Here is a 15,672-nt window from a genome sequence, read left to right as displayed (position 1 = left end):
TACAAGGTATGGGATCCATTATCCAGAAACCCATTATCCAAAAAGCTTTGCTTACAGGAAGGCCCTCTCCAATAGACTCCATTTAATCAAATAATTAATTCATCATTTCTTTTTTAAAAACAATTTCCTCTGTAATAATAAAACAGTCGCTTGTACTTGATCCCAACTAAGATAGAATTCATCCTTATTGGAAACAAAACCGTGCGTCCATAATTGACACGGGCGTCAATTCTCGAGTTTCGCTAAATTGTTCGGTGTTTCGCGAAACGGGAGAAATTCGCCCGTCACTACTTGTGTCTGCATTGTATCACATAGGCCCAAACAGCACCATAGAAATGGCAGCACTTACTCACACATTCAGCAATAAGCAAAGCTTAAACTTAAAGGGATACTGTCATGGGAAAAAACATTTTTTTCAAAATGAATCAGTTAATAGTGCTGCTCCAGCAGAATTCTGCACTGAAATCCATTTCTCAAAAGAGCAAACAGATTTTTTTATATTCAATTTTGAAATCTGACATGGGGCTAGACATATTGTCAATTTCCCAGCTGCCCCAAGTCATGTGACTTGTGCTCTGATAAACTTCAATCACTCTTTACTGCTGTACTGCAAGTTGGAGTGATATCACCCCCTCCCTTTTTCCCCCAGCAGCCAAACAAAAGAACAATGGGAAGGTAACCAGATAGCAGCTCCCTAACACAAGATAACAGCTGCCTGGTAGATCTAAGAACAACACTCAATAGTAAAAACCCATGTCCCACTGAGACACATTCAGTTACATTGAGAAGGAAAAACAGCAGCCTGCCAGAAAGCATTTCTCTCCTAAAGTGCAGGCACAAGTCACATGACCAGGGGCAGCTGGGAAATTGACAAAATGTCTAGCCCCATGTCAGATTTCAAAATTGAATATAAAAAAATCTGTTTGCTCTTTTGAGAAATGGATTTCAGTGCAGAATTCTGCTGGAGCAGCACTATTAACTGATTCATTTTGAAAAAAATTTTTTTCCCATGACAGTATCCCTTTAAAGTAAGGGGTGCCAGGTTATAGAATTCCCTTATAACAACGGATATTAATCCTCTGGGTGTTGTAGTCATTTATGTGATTCCTGTTCCCGCACTCCATGATATATAATTACACACGCAAGTTTATTGGCTTTGTAGTTTATTGGAAATGAATATTTGGAAATGAAAAGCGGATCAGTGCAATGTGTCCTGGAATAGACACTAACGCCTGTGGCCCGGGTGGACTTTAGGCAAACCCTGCGCCTCCCATAGAGTTACTGTAACTGGCAGTTGCCTGAAAGTGCCGGCAGTGGTGTCAGGAACCAGTGTTGTCCCATTCTACTGATTTGGGAAACGTTTTATTTGCCAACAGGATCCATAAAGAAAACAGCTGAAATATCTAACATATGGGTTGCCACCTTTTCCGGAAAAAAAATACTGGCCTTCCTATATATTTATCTTTTTTCTCCGATTAATAACTTTGGGATCAACCACCATTTTTACCGGTATAAATACAGGCCAGGTGGCCACCCTAGCCATAGACCTACGTATACTTTAAATGCAGATCCAGTAAAATATTTTTCAAAGTATCAGGATAAATTCCAATCTTAAAGGAGAACTAAACCCTAAAGTTAAAAAAAACCCTACATAAACCCTTTTACCCCCCCAGCCTAAGTGTTACCCCGGGCAAATGCCCCTAAGTCTTTACTTACCCCTCGGTGCAGATTCAGGCATCTGAGTTCTTTGAAATAAGAGAGACACTTCGCTGCATCCGACAGTTGTGTCGCGTAGGATGAACGGTGCGACTTCATCCGACATTTCCATCTCTTACCTTATCGCCCCGAAATCGCCCACAGAGTTCCTCCCTAATTTGTGCTGCCTGAATCCCATGTACATAATCCATAGAATTTACTTACAACTAATTCAGCCGTAGGGAGCGAAATACAGCTAACTGCTGCCATCTGCAGGCAATCTATGTCAGTCTGTCCCTCTCTAGTCTACGGCTGTGACTCTTCAGTGTAATGAAAGTCTTCTCGCTGTTAATCAACTGCCTTCTGCTATATTATTTCAGGAGTCAGAACCAGGGATGCAGAGTATTTAGCGCCTATTCAACTGCTAATTGGCTGCTAGGGATGTGCCAGGGGGTTGTCTCCAAATCCATGTCAAGGCCATAAATAGAAAAGAGAAACGTCAATTTGAGGATCATGAACCCCCGGCCCTTTAAGGGTCTGCATCACAGTTTTGCCTATCAGTCTTGTCTATCAGTCTTATCTATCAGTCTTATCTATCAGTCTTATCTATCAGTCTTGTCTTGTCTCTCAGTCTTGTCTATCAGTCTTATCTATCAGTCTTATCTATCAGTCTTATCTATCAGTCTTGTCTTGTCTCTCAGTCTTGTCTATCAGTCTTATCTATCAGTCTTGTCTCTCAGTCTTGTCTATCAGTCTTACCTATCAGACTTGCCTATCAGTCTTGTCTATCAGTCTTATCTATCAGTCTTGCCTATCAGTCTTGCCTATCAGTCTTGTCTATCAGTCTTATCTATCAGTCTTGCCTATTAGTCTTGTCTATCAGTCTTGCCTATCAGTCTTGCCTATCAGTCTTGTCTATCAGTCTTATCTATCAGTCTTGTCTATCAGTCTTACCTATCAGTCTTGCCTATTAGTCTTGTCTATCAGTCTTGCCTATCAGTCTTGCCTATCAGTCTTGTCTATCAGTCTTATCTATCAGTCTTGTCTATCAGTCTTATCTATCAGTCTTGCCTATTAGTCTTGTCTATCAGTCTTGCCTATCAGTCTTATCTATCAGTCTTGTCTATCAGTCTTATCTATCAGTATTGCCTATTAGTCTTGTCTATCAGTCTTGCCTATCAGGGACAGTTCTTTTGTAGAGCAGAGAAAGCAATTGTCCCCAGCTTTCCAGGAGCTCCTTAAAGGGGACCTGTCACCCTAAGAAATAATTCCAAATTATTTTCTATCATGTTACTTGAGCAAAATAAAATTTACTTACACTACATTTATTATTTACATTTTGTTTCCTTCAGTCTTGGAATTACACAATCACAGCAAGCAGGCAGGAGCCATTTTCTGGACACTGTTATTAAGAACAAATTGTGTATCACCCCAAAATCGTATGTATGCGCCAGAATGGGGGACCTAATGCCCATGCACAGTACTCTACCAAATGATAGAGTGTTAGGAGGGAGGGGAAATGTGTCATCTAGGAAGTGCTGAATAGAAAGTGAAAGTAACTGATTGCCCCGCCTCTATGCCTAAGGCATAGGTAATATTTGATTGACAGCTGAGTTATTTAAACACCTTTATAACAGGTAGGATGCTTTAATGAAAAAAATAATTTGGGTTCCATTTTTAATTTGCAAATTACTTTTATTATACAGCTTTTTAGGTGTAGGTGACAGGTCCACTTTAAGGGCAGAGATCCACGGTCAGATTAGGGGAGATTAGTTGCCGGCGACAAATCTTCTCCTCTTTAGGGGGACTAATCTACCCGAATTGCCTTCCCGCCGGCTATAATCACCGGCGGGATGGCACTCAGATCGCTTTGTTTTCTGAAGTCGCCCGAAGTTGCTTCTGCCCTTAGGAAAAGCACTTAAGCCTATTATATTGTTTGAAGTCATATAACAACAGCTGGAGGGATATAGAAAGGGCACCAGTTTTTCCCTAATACTGGGGACCCAGCTTTAGAGAAACCATCATTAAGCATGGCCCCCCCCACACTACATTGTTGGCAGGTCCCCAGCAAATAGGGCTGAAAGTTTACCCCTATGCAGGTCCAAAATTATGGTGTCAGGAGGAACAGGTACAGCAGGTGGGAGGGTGATGTATAGATTCAGGCGGGTGACTTTTGAGACTAGGGTGTAAAATACGGACAGATAAAAACCCTATCCCCAAGGGGACCCAATTTCTTGGTCGTCTGTCCAACAAACCCCTTGGTTGCAGGACTAAGCCAACATAGTAATCTGGGGAATCAAGGTCTAGTAACCCATAGCAACCAAACGCTTTCATATAACTGACTAATAAGTACTAACTGCTGATCAGTTGCTATGGGTTATCACAGCAGTAGCAGACAACTTGCTTTATGAAATTACCCCAATTATTTTTCCTATTCAGACTATGACCCATGAATTGGGATTGTCCTGCGACCTTGTGTTTCCGTTACATTTAGAAGCCGCAGGGAAGGAAGGCACCGACACAGCAATTTGTGTTAAATGTACGAGTCTTATTGTAAAACAGACAATAAAACAACAACAAAAAAAAAGACAATGTGTCTGGCATTTATACTAAACACCAAGAGATTAGTGTCACATTTTGCAAAAGGGGCAATAAAAACCCAGCATCACATCTGATGTTGCTAGGGGTTACTAGACCTGGAGTAATATTTGCACCATTCCATTCTATTCTCTTCTTTTCTCCAGGTATTTACACAAGAATGATGGAAACCTATTGGAATTTGTGACTCATTGTATTGTTAGTCTATAGTTTGTATAAACATAACTCATTTTCTGCCCATTTGTAATCAGATTTTACTACAAAAAATAACAGTGCAGTGTTATAATATGTATATAATAATATTGGGTAGGGTTTTCTAGAAGCCCAGGGAGAATTGTTCATCAGAAAGCAGCAGTATGGCAGATCCCACAAAGATGACCATTCTGTGAACACAGTAACTGGTTGAAAGGAGAACTAAACCTCCCCTACCATAATCCCCCGCCAAAGCTTACAGGAGTTGCCCCCCTCTCCCTCCCCGTGATGTACTTAAAGGGATACTGTCATGGGAAAAATTTTTTTTCTCAAAATAAATCAGTTAATAGTGCTGCTCCAGCAGAATTCTGCACTGAAATCCATTTCTCAAAAGAGCAAACAGATTTTTTTATATTCAATTTTGACATGGGGCTAGACATATTGTCAATTTCCCAGCTGCCCCCAGTCATGTGACTTGTGCTCTGATAAACTTCAATCACTCTTTACTGCTGTACTGCAATTTAGAGTGATATCACCCCCTCCCTTCCCCCCCCCCAGCAGCCAAACAACAGAACAATGGGAAGGTAACCAGATAGCAGCTCCCTAACACAAGATAACAGCTGCCTGGTAGATCTAAGAACAACACTCAATAGTAAAAACCCATGTCTCACTGAGACACATTCAGTTACATTGAGAAGGAAAAACAGCAGCCTGCCAGAAAGAATTTCTCTTCTAAAGTGCAGGCACAAGTCACATGACTGGGGGCAGCTGGGAAATTGACAAAATGTCTAGCCCCATGTCAGAATGAATATAAAAAAAATCTGTTTGCTCTTTTGAGAAATGGATTTCAGTGCAGAATTCTGCTGGAGCAGCGCTATTAACTGATTCATTTTGAAAAAAAATTTTTTTCCCATGACAGTATCCCTTTAAGAGTAGGACTACATGGAGGTTTTCGTTTCGATCCGACGCGCTGCGGCAAAATGACTGCGGCAAGTCGCATGCGACAGAAATAAGATAAGAGATAGAAATGTCGGATGAAGTCGCAGCGTCACGACTGTCGGATGCAGACTCAGCGTGCAGTGCCGCGTCGGATCAATGCTGCAGCTTCATCCGACATTTCTCTTACCTTATTTCTGTCGCATGTGACTTGTCGCAGAGCGACTGATTCTGACGAAAACGTTCATGTAGTCCTACCCTAAGTGTAAAAAAAAAAAACTCTCACCCTTAAATGCAGAGAAGTGCATCGGAGATCCCGGTCGCCATCCTGCGGATCTTCGTATAGTCTTTGGGTCTCAACACTGATTTGCGCAGTTGATTCCTGACTTGGCCAAACTTTGCATGCGTCGCCAGGCTTCGTGTCCGCAAAGAGACTGGAAGACTACACGAAGATCCACAAGATGGCGACTGGGAGCTCTGTTGAGCTTTTCTGCATTTAAGGGGGAGAATTTTTAAAGGGAGAGGGGGGGAAATGCCTGGAAGCTCAGCAGGGCTTAGGGTGGGGGGAGGTTTAGTTCTCCTTTAAGGGTAATGTCACACCTGGAGATTCCGGGACATTTAACCGCCTCTTCATTGAGACGATTAATCCCCCCGAACTGCTTCCCCCTGCGGCATGGCACTGCCTCACAAGGAAACTTCGGGCGACTTCAGTATACGAAGCGCCGCGAGTGCCATGCCGCAGGCGTTTTTTTCATTGTAGCAGGCGGAAGACAGGGGAAAGCAGTTCGGGGAGATTAGTCGGCCCAAAGAAGAGGCGATTAGTCGCCGGGTGACTAAATCTCCCCGAATCTCCAGGTGTAACTTTACCCTTAGGGAAACAATGTACAAGTAACCTGTAAATTTTATTCCGATAAATAGTGAATTGTGATGTCATTGATTATTAAAGATGTCCTATATGTCGTCTTGGAGTCCCATGGCCTATTTACTAGCGCTTCTAGTATACTGCGGCTTCGTAAAATCATATGGTCATAGAACTCCTTGGTGGCTTCTAATTATTCTGTTTTCATAAACAAAGCCTACTTTCCCTTTAACTTGGCTGTATAATAGAAAGGTTTAACTGTCAGTCTCCAGCTTTTTCTTTAGATGTCTCATTCTGGACAAAACAACATCCCAGTCCAAATAGGAACCTTCCAGATGGCGTGAGACTGAGGCTTCTGATTGGTAACTGCGGCGGCCGTGTAGGATTCGCCAGTTGTCAAACGTTACCACGTGCCCTGGAAGAAAAACAAATGATATATTATTACCGTATATACTCGAGTATAAGCCGTCTCGAGTATAAGCCGAGGTACCTCATTTTACCTCCAAAAACTGGGAAAGTTTATTGACTCGAGTATAAGCCGAGGGTGAGAAATACAGCAGCTTCTGGTAAATTTCAATCAAAAAATTGAGGGTTTCTGCTCCCATTGGAGGTGCCGGCGTCTCGTTTTTGGATGCCAGCAACCATTCTTAGACGTCGGTGAATATTCTTGGAGACTATTTTTGGACGCCGGCGACTATTCTTAGGCGCCGGCGACTATTTTTATACGCTGGCGACTGTTTTTGCGCTTGACCCGCGTATAAGCCGAGGTAGAGTTTTTCAGCATATTTTGGGGGCTGAAAAACTCGGCTTATACTCGAGTATATACGGTATATTATATGCTCCAGAGGGGAAGAAGGGGAATATATAATTATGCATGTTTCTCTCCATTATTTCTATTTACCTGGTTTCATTTTGAAAGAAAAGGTATTTTCGGGTCTGTTCATGACATCCACAAAGTCTTTGAGGGAGGAGTAGAACGGCTGCACTTGTTCAGCTGGAATGTCCAACACAGAGTCCCGAGTCGCGTTGTTAAAATTGATCCGCAGAAGATCCCCATTTGGGTCTAACCTTTAAAAAGGAAAAAAGGGACGGGTATTGAAAAATATACAGAGCAAAACTGATTTGGCCAACCAGTTCCAACCTAACCGACCAGATATCACATGGGACAGTCTCTTGGCTGAGACTGTCACATGGGGCAATTAGATGATTGGATGGAGATCAGGAAATCTCTAGACTTGGGTATTTAAATTGGTCTCTGATTCTGACTTCCAACTGGGTCCCGAGTCACCTTGGAATTGCCGCCTAAGAGACCTTTCCTACTCTAATGTACAAAGTGTAGTTGCGGTTTCCTACACTAAAATGTGAAAATCTCAGGGGTACCAGGGTAAAGTGTCACTTAAGGAAGGTTCTCCTCTTGACTCACGGCAGCTGCACCACATCTAGCATGAATGTACTCCTCAGCCTTCTTAATCAGAGTTTGGAGAGGTAAGAGAGTTCACAAGAACAGACATAGACCTTCAGTTATAGTTGGAAAAAGTCAGTACAGGCTGAGGTCAGGGCAGGCAGCAAGAATAATATATATATTTTAGCATAAAAAGCATCTAATCCTAGTAGAATAAACTCACAGAAGTAGAGTAGTGGCTCAAGGGCTCCTGCCCCAGGATGAGTATGGATGAGACCAAAAGTCAATTAGTTAAAAAGTAGAATACAGTAAATCTTTATTTAAACAAACATCTTGTCGGGTGTTGCTGGGATTTGAGCCAGGGACCTTTGGGTTTCTGGCTGGATGCCTTGACCATTTGCCCAGATGAGCAGCTTGTAGGGTTTTTCGCTATGTGTAACTTGGTCTCTGCACCCCCAGCCCAGCTGCCGCCTGATTGGCCTCTCCAGCCCCAGCTCAGCTGCCGCCTGATTAGCTATAATCAGCCAAAATTGGGCTGACTCTTCCCTATTTAAGGGCAGCACTTGTTTCTCCCTAGTACTGCGGCAGCGCTCCTAACTAGTTAGTTCTAGCTCTTGCCCCTTTTCCCTTTTTATTCCTCCTTACCTTTGTCTGTTTGTCCTTGCTTTACCCTTTCTTGTACCTTCCCAGCCTTGACCTTGACCTGACCCTGCCTTCCTTGTTCCTGATTTCTGCTTCCTATTCCACCTTGTACCTTTCACTCACTTCATCTTGTACCTGCCTTGCCGGATCCTGCTTCCTGACCTGCTCTGCCTTGTACCCTGTCTTCTTGCTATCCAGTCTCCCTCGGCTCCAGTCCTGTCTTGCTATCCGCTCCAGTCCTGTCTTGCTATCTGCTCCAGTCCTGTCTTGCTATCCACTCCAGTCCTCTCCTGCTATCCTGCTCTAGTCTCCTTCTGCACTCTATCCCCAATTTGATCTGATCTATGCCCGCACCTTCCTGTCCCATCCAGTCTGTTCCTGTTCCACTCCTGCTCCGTACAGTCTGTTCCTGTTCTGAGTCGTCACCCTCTTCTTCCTGCCTAGTCCAGTCCAGTCCTGAGCTTCGCCTTCTCCGTCCTGTTCTGCTCTGCATCTGATCCAGACTGACTCTTCGCCCTCATCAACCTGTTCCTTCCTCCCCTATAAGTGTTCCCTAGGCACATAAAGCTCCTGCCTCAAGTACTCGCCCTTTCCCTATCAGTCTCCACAGCGCCCCCTACCTAATCCTTGACACATCTCGAGCCTTACGCATTTCGTGCCACTTAATCATAGGCTTAATCATATCTTCATAGGCTTCATAAGCCTATGATTAAGTGTCACAGTGACACTAAATGTCTAAGGCTTTCTAGAGTGTCCTAAACCTTTCTTGCTTTTGTAGCAAGAATCACGTCTGTCATGTTAGGTTGGAACTGGGAAGGGGACTCTTAGGCAGCAATTCCATTGATCCCAGATTTTAACTTGATCCAAGTAAGACACCTTGAACCCTAAAGTCAAAGGTGAGAGTTACTGGCGCACAATAACCAAAGAAAGGAAGGGTATTGACTCTAATAAGCCTACTGGAACTTAGAAATAGGTATTTACATATTGTCACCTATCAGCTTGTTATACTCAGCGCCATTTCTAATACCGGAGCTGCCTGAGGTGGTTCCTGCAATGCGGCAATGGAGGGCGCATTGATTTTTCAACTCCCCTCATTGGGGCAGCGCCCCTGGGTACACTGTGCTACAGAAGTACCAGTAACTGCCTACATTAATCTACGAGCACAAAGAAAGGAGGTGCAACAATGAGGGGACCCACAAAGGCCTCTTCTTCACTCTGTATCTTCCTGCTTTGATCAATGGCTAACTCAGGACAGTCTTTCTACTACTGTATTTGTCAGTTTTTCATCTGGTGCTGTGTTGTTTGGGTCATGGCTGGCAGAGTGAATTGGACTAATGACCCAACACTGGGTTTGATTCTCAAGAGGTCAACGCCTATGTCAAGGAAAATAAATGCACTAGGTTCCATCAGTTCATACATTACACCCATTTAAAGGAGAATGAAAGGTTAAAATTATGCAAGCTTTATCAGAAAGGTCAGTAAACCCTCAAGTAATTCTGCTCTGAGTCCTCTGTCAAAAGAAACATCACATTTCTTTCCTTCTATTGTGTACTCATGGGCTTCTGTATCAGACTTCCTGTTTTCAGCTTAAACCTCCAGGGCTAGGGCTTGAGCATGCTCGGTTTGTTCCTCTCTCCCTCCTCCCCTCCCTGCTGTAATCTGAGCCCAGAGCTATGAGTGAGCAGGGAGAGACTCAGGCAGAAATTGATGTCACACCAAGCTTATATGGCAGTTGCTATCCTAAACAAACACAGAGCATTTCTAGAGCCGTTTACTCAGATATGGAAAAGCATTCTACTCAATAAATATAGTCTTATAGCTTGTATTGTTGTGGCTAATCTATTTGCAATAAACTGCTTCGGTAGCTTTCCTTCTCCTTTAACTATGGAAATATCTGGGGTGTCCCCTTCTCTTCCATAAGGTGGCAGCCTTAGCTCTTGAGCGGACCTCTCTCTCTCTGGCTAGCATGCACAGAAATAACAAGGGGAAAGTATCCAAACACGCTTACTCTATAATCCGCTGCTTGGATTGCAGGGCAAAATCGCAGTAATCGACTCCAGTGTCCGTGAAATCGATCTGAGTAGACGTGAGAATGTCAAAGGCTTCTGGATTCTGCTCTCTGAGTTTGCGGCAGACGTGGAACCCGTCCACCACTTCACTCTCACCTCCAGATTCTGCTTGTCTCAGGCAGTGAAGGAACTGAACCTGAAGGGTGGAAAGGATCAGTCAGTGCAATGTGCATTAGAATTCTTCTCTCGTTCCAATAAAAAACGACTTTACAGTTGATGTGAGATAGGGCAGAGGTAGGGTTGCCACCAAGCCGGTATTTTATCGGCCTGGCCGGTAAAAATGATGGCTGATCCCAATGTTATTAATAGGAAAAAAATATATATATCGGAAGGCTGGTATTTTTTTCCAGAAAAGGTGGCAACCCTAGGCAGAGGTGGGAAATGTGTGGCAGTTCTGGCTCTTAATGATGACCCTGAAATGTGATAGTAAAAGGGCCCAGTGTATTCCCAACTACAGAATTGGACCATCCTGGGTCCCACATTATATTTTTCAACCAGCAATGCCTATTCGACCTTAAATTGCACCATTTTGGGTTCTGAAACTTGCGACGTATGATGCCAGTTGTCCAGGAGATCCTGTTTCTGTGGTTAAGTGAACAGGGGTCCTCCCATATACAAACAACCTCAATGTGATGCTCCTGCTCCAAATACAGCAGTGCAGGGAGAATAACCTACTTGTCTGCTTTCCCTCCACCCGAAAATGTGTATAAATGTGTTCTGTAAACAGAGGCAGAGCCACGTACAATCACTAGGCACGGCAATGGGTGCAGAATTAAAATGGTGTAGACACAACCCTGATCCAGCTTGTACTCATCTATATTATCCATGTGCACCAGTTTGGCAATTACACCCAAGATTGTCCATTCCAACATGTTCCATTGCACGGTTGAAAGGCACGGGCAGTCAGGGGCAGATTTACTAAAGGACCAGTACAACAAAAAAAAACACAAAGTCAAATTCAACGTTGAAATCAGTAAGTCTTTATTAAGAAATAAGTTAACGAAACTCTGCTCCTCTTCAGAAAAGGCGAGAGGGTGTAGATCCATTGTGCGGTGCTCGATTTCTCCTCCTTGGCTATCTGCTATAAGGAAGGCAGGGAGGAGAAATCGAGCGACGTTCGATGGATCGCTTTTTCTGAAGAGGAGCGCAAGCGGAGTTTCGGGAACTTATTTCTTAATAAAGTTCAAAGTTTAATTTGTCTTTGTGTTTTTTTTGTTGTATACTAACGAATTTTTTTTACATTTTTTTTTTATGTTACTGGTCCTTTTAATGGTCAAATAGAAAATGAGAATTTTCTAATTTATTTTGGTGTCAAAATTCACACATCAGAATTTTAATCCTATTCGAAAGTAAATTCGACCATGGAAACAGTCCTAATCGGAATATTCGCCACCTAAAACCTGCCGAGTTCATGTACAAGTCAATGGAGGTCCATGAGCCATTTGGAGATGTCAATAGCCTTCCTGACATTCGAGCTTTTTTTGTTGGAGAAAAAATACATTTGTACAAATTGAAAACGATTCGAATACAATTTAAATTTTCAGGTCGGAACTATTCGATGGCATATTAGACATTTGAATTTTTTCTTAAATAACCTCCCAGTCGAAATGTCAGTATTCGAAATTCCACCTTTGTAAATGGGTGTGAGGCCATGTCCCGCCTGCATGAACTAGTGATGTGCGGGTCATGGTTTTCCTGACCCACCACTGTCTTGTGACGAGCAATAAATTCTCTTATTCTCTAATGTCTGTACAATGAGCCGCTGTTGTATTACTAATGTTCCTGCCAAATTAGAGCTGTGTGCTGTTGCTCTACCCAAAGCCCCGGCCAAGCTGTTACTTAAATAAATATTATCCTTAGCAAAGAGCTCCTGGGGAAGGCATCTCGCTATTAGTTTCCTCAATGCTGCGATTGTAGCGAGGATTGGTTCTATTAGTGCACAAAGTATGGAGCACAGACAGGACTTATAGGGGCAGAATTTTTGCTCTGGCGAATGGACGCAAATCCACTAAGATTCACTAAGATGCGGATTTTACTGAATGGTACCTCATTCGCTAGACTTGCCTTCTCCAGTTCAGACCAGGCGAAGTGCAAGGAGTGCATAGGAGTTCCTCAATTTTTAGAGCATAATTTTTCTAAGTTATGCAACGCTAGCGCATCTTCGCTTTGATTGCCAAAGTAACGCAAGCGAAAATTTGCCAGCGTTCGGTGCCCTGGACGCAACCTCGCACTTTTGTGAATTGCCGTTGTCCTAGCGAATTCACGCCTGTCGAAGTGTGGCGATGGGTGTGAAGCCGTTGCTGGCGCATTTCCGCCGCTTAGGGAATTTGCCCCATAGACTTTAGCACAGACACAATACGTGGCAATACATGGCCTTAGAAAAATGCTATGAATAGTGATGGGGGAATAAATTCGTCAGGCGCGAATTTGCGGTGAATTTCCATGTTTCGCCACAGGCGAATAAATTTGCAAAACTGCAGAGACAATTCACTGCGTCAAATAAATGCGTTTTGGGCCTTGACTTTTTGTGGCATGAATGGGCCAATATCATTTCTCAATGCATCTGGGAGGAGCAAACTACAATGATAATAATAACAAGAGGGGGTTCCATTTGAAATATACCCCATAGTATCACTGATCACTTGCTTTCTGGTGTTTCTCGTCATTAAAAATTAAGGATGTACCGAATCCACTATTTTGGATTCGGCCGAACCCCCGCATCCTTCGTGAAAGATCCGGCCGAATCCTAATTTGCATATGCAAATTAAGGATGGGAAGGGGAAAAATGTTTTACTTCCTTGTTTTGTGACAAAACTTCACGCGCTTTCCCTCCCTGCCCCTAACTTGCATATGCAAATTAGAATTCGGGTTCAGTATTCAGCCGGGCAGAAGGATTCGGCAGAATCTAAATCCTGCTGAAAAAGCCCGAATACTGGATGAATCCTGAACCGAATCCTGGATTCTGTGCATCCCTATTAAAAAGCACAGTGGCCCAGGGCACTTTCTTTCCTGCAGAGTGGGCCGCCCCATCTTGTCCAAGTCTCCCACATGTCCCCTAAGCGAGGTTAGACTTGGCACCTTCTACACCCCACCATCCATGTTATTAGAATCAATATCAGAGAGTGATATATATATATATATATATATATATATATATATATATATATATATATATATATATATATATATATATATATATATATATATATATATATATATATATATATATATTAAAGGGTTGTTCACCTTTAAATTAGCTTTTAGTATGGTGTAGAGAGTAATATTCTAAATTTGATTTTTGATTTTTTTGTGGGTTTTGAGTCATTTAGCTTTTTATTCAGCAGCTCTCCAGTTTACAATTTTACCAATCTGGTTGCTAGGGTCCAAAATTCCCCTAGCAACCATGCATTGATTTAAAAAAGAGACTGGAATATGAATAGGAGAGGCCTGAATAGAAAAATGAGGAATAAAAAGAAATTGAAAACATTATAAAACCCTATTTTTCATAATTTTTTATGATCCATTAAAAAACAAAAAATGCTTTATGTGCTCTGTGGGTAAAAAAGCACCAATAAAAAGGGTGAAATCATCTTTCCAGCCTCAAACTGATCTGGGATCAACTTATTGAAGATGCTCCAGCGCTTTCATCCCAACCCTTATCTGCCTATGGTTAACATGTGCTTGTTTGATTGTTTTATCCATCGGAATCATTATTGGAATGTTTGGGCTTCAGGAACCCCATTTACACAGACTGGGCCGGTACATGGAGCAACCACTGGAGGAGAAGAAAAATACAGCGAGCGCTCATTACAGACTGGAGTCAATGCCTGCACTGTGTTTTTATGGGGGTTTGGAAAGTCGACAGGATTTTGGTAATCCTATGGGGTCGACGTAATTCTTGGAACACACACGGATATGAGCTCAGTGCAGCAACATCTGCTATTCTCTTCCATCTATGGATTTTCCCTTTGCACTTTTACAGTTTGCGCAGATAAGTGCACCCATGTTGGAGAAAGGAGGTTACACTGGGATCTGGAGCCTTGCTGTTTTCTAGAAAGACCTCCATAAAGACAATAAGCCTTCTGGATATCATTTCTATATCGTTTCTGCTCGATTTGTAACAGGAAAGCACCAGAACCAGTGGGCTGATAACCGTCGGGCATAAACAGAAACACACATTTATTTTCCCAGTGTTGTGGGTTGTGGCTAATGCCAGAGGGGCTGCAATAAGGTGCCATAGACAGTCATTATTTCATGGGCTGGTTGGGGCTGTTTCGATGTGATTTCGGACTGTTCTGGGTAAATTGAGACCATTGTGACAGCTAATTAGAGGTCAATTTGGTTAAAAGGACCAATGGCTGCCCCCCATTGTGGTGGGCTATGGATATCAGTAAGCTTTGGCCACTTATTAAAGTGGCCCTGGTGCTGAACATTTAGGTGCTGATTTATCCAAGTTTGAAGTGAAAAAATTTAAAAAAATTTGAATTTTGAGCTAATTTTTGTGTACTTCAACTAGGGAATAGTCCAAATTAGATTCAAATTTGAAAAAAAAATCGAAAATTAGAATTTCTAAATTTATCATGTACTGTCTCTTTGAAAAATTTGACTTCGACCATTCGCCATCTAAAACCTGGCGAATTGCTGTTTTAGCCAATGGGGCCCTCCTAGAACCTATTTGGAGTCAATTGCTGGACTTTGAAAAATCAAAGTTTTTTTGGGGGAAAATGGGGACCTCTTAGAACCTAATTGAAGTCAATTGGTGGACTTCAAAGGTTTTTTTTGGAAAAAACTTCGAATCGTAAGATTCTAATGCGCTATTACTTTGATTCGTATTATTCGAATTCGATTGAACACAGACCTATTCGATCGAAATAGACCTTTTTGGCCAAAAAAAAACTTTGATGAAATTTCTGTTGGTCTTTTTGAATTCGAATTTCAAAGTTTCCCTTGATAAATCTGCCCCTAGATTTTTCAGTATGAAGGCAGTATTTGCTTATGCACTTTGAGCAGGACTAAGGGGTCTATTAATCATTTGTGCCATAAAAAGTGGTGAGAAACATTACCAGTGATGTTGCCTATAGCCACCAATCAATCTTTGCTTTTGTTTTCTAATTGTTGAGATCCAATTGCTAATTAGTTGCAACATAACCGGTAATGTTTCTCACCCCTTCTTATACAGCATGATAAATAGGCCCCTAAGTGTTGGCCAAGATTTCCCATGCCTTGCTACAGTTATACACTTTGGGAGTTATTTATTAAAATCTGAATGCAAAAAACTT

General features: G+C 42.3%; 1 protein-coding gene across 1 annotated transcript in view; it reads right to left on the bottom strand.

Moving 5' to 3' along the window:
• Positions 1-6,199: 6,199 nt before the first annotated feature.
• The window catches only part of bbox1.S (butyrobetaine (gamma), 2-oxoglutarate dioxygenase (gamma-butyrobetaine hydroxylase) 1 S homeolog), a 53,032-nt gene continuing 43,559 nt past the window's right edge, over positions 6,200-15,672 (bottom strand). The window contains exons 6-8 of the mRNA XM_018260139.2: positions 10,333-10,529; positions 7,182-7,348; positions 6,200-6,695 (exon numbers count right to left, since the gene is read on the bottom strand). Of these exons, the coding sequence (XP_018115628.1) occupies positions 6,535-6,695; positions 7,182-7,348; positions 10,333-10,529 (525 nt within the window). The 3' untranslated portion in view covers positions 6,200-6,534. The remainder of the gene's footprint in view (positions 6,696-7,181; positions 7,349-10,332; positions 10,530-15,672) is intronic.

This window comes from Xenopus laevis, chromosome 4S (assembly GCF_017654675.1).
Source record: "Xenopus laevis strain J_2021 chromosome 4S, Xenopus_laevis_v10.1, whole genome shotgun sequence".
Taxonomy (NCBI): domain Eukaryota; kingdom Metazoa; phylum Chordata; class Amphibia; order Anura; family Pipidae; genus Xenopus; species Xenopus laevis.
This window is presented reverse-complemented; position numbering and strand designations above follow the sequence as displayed.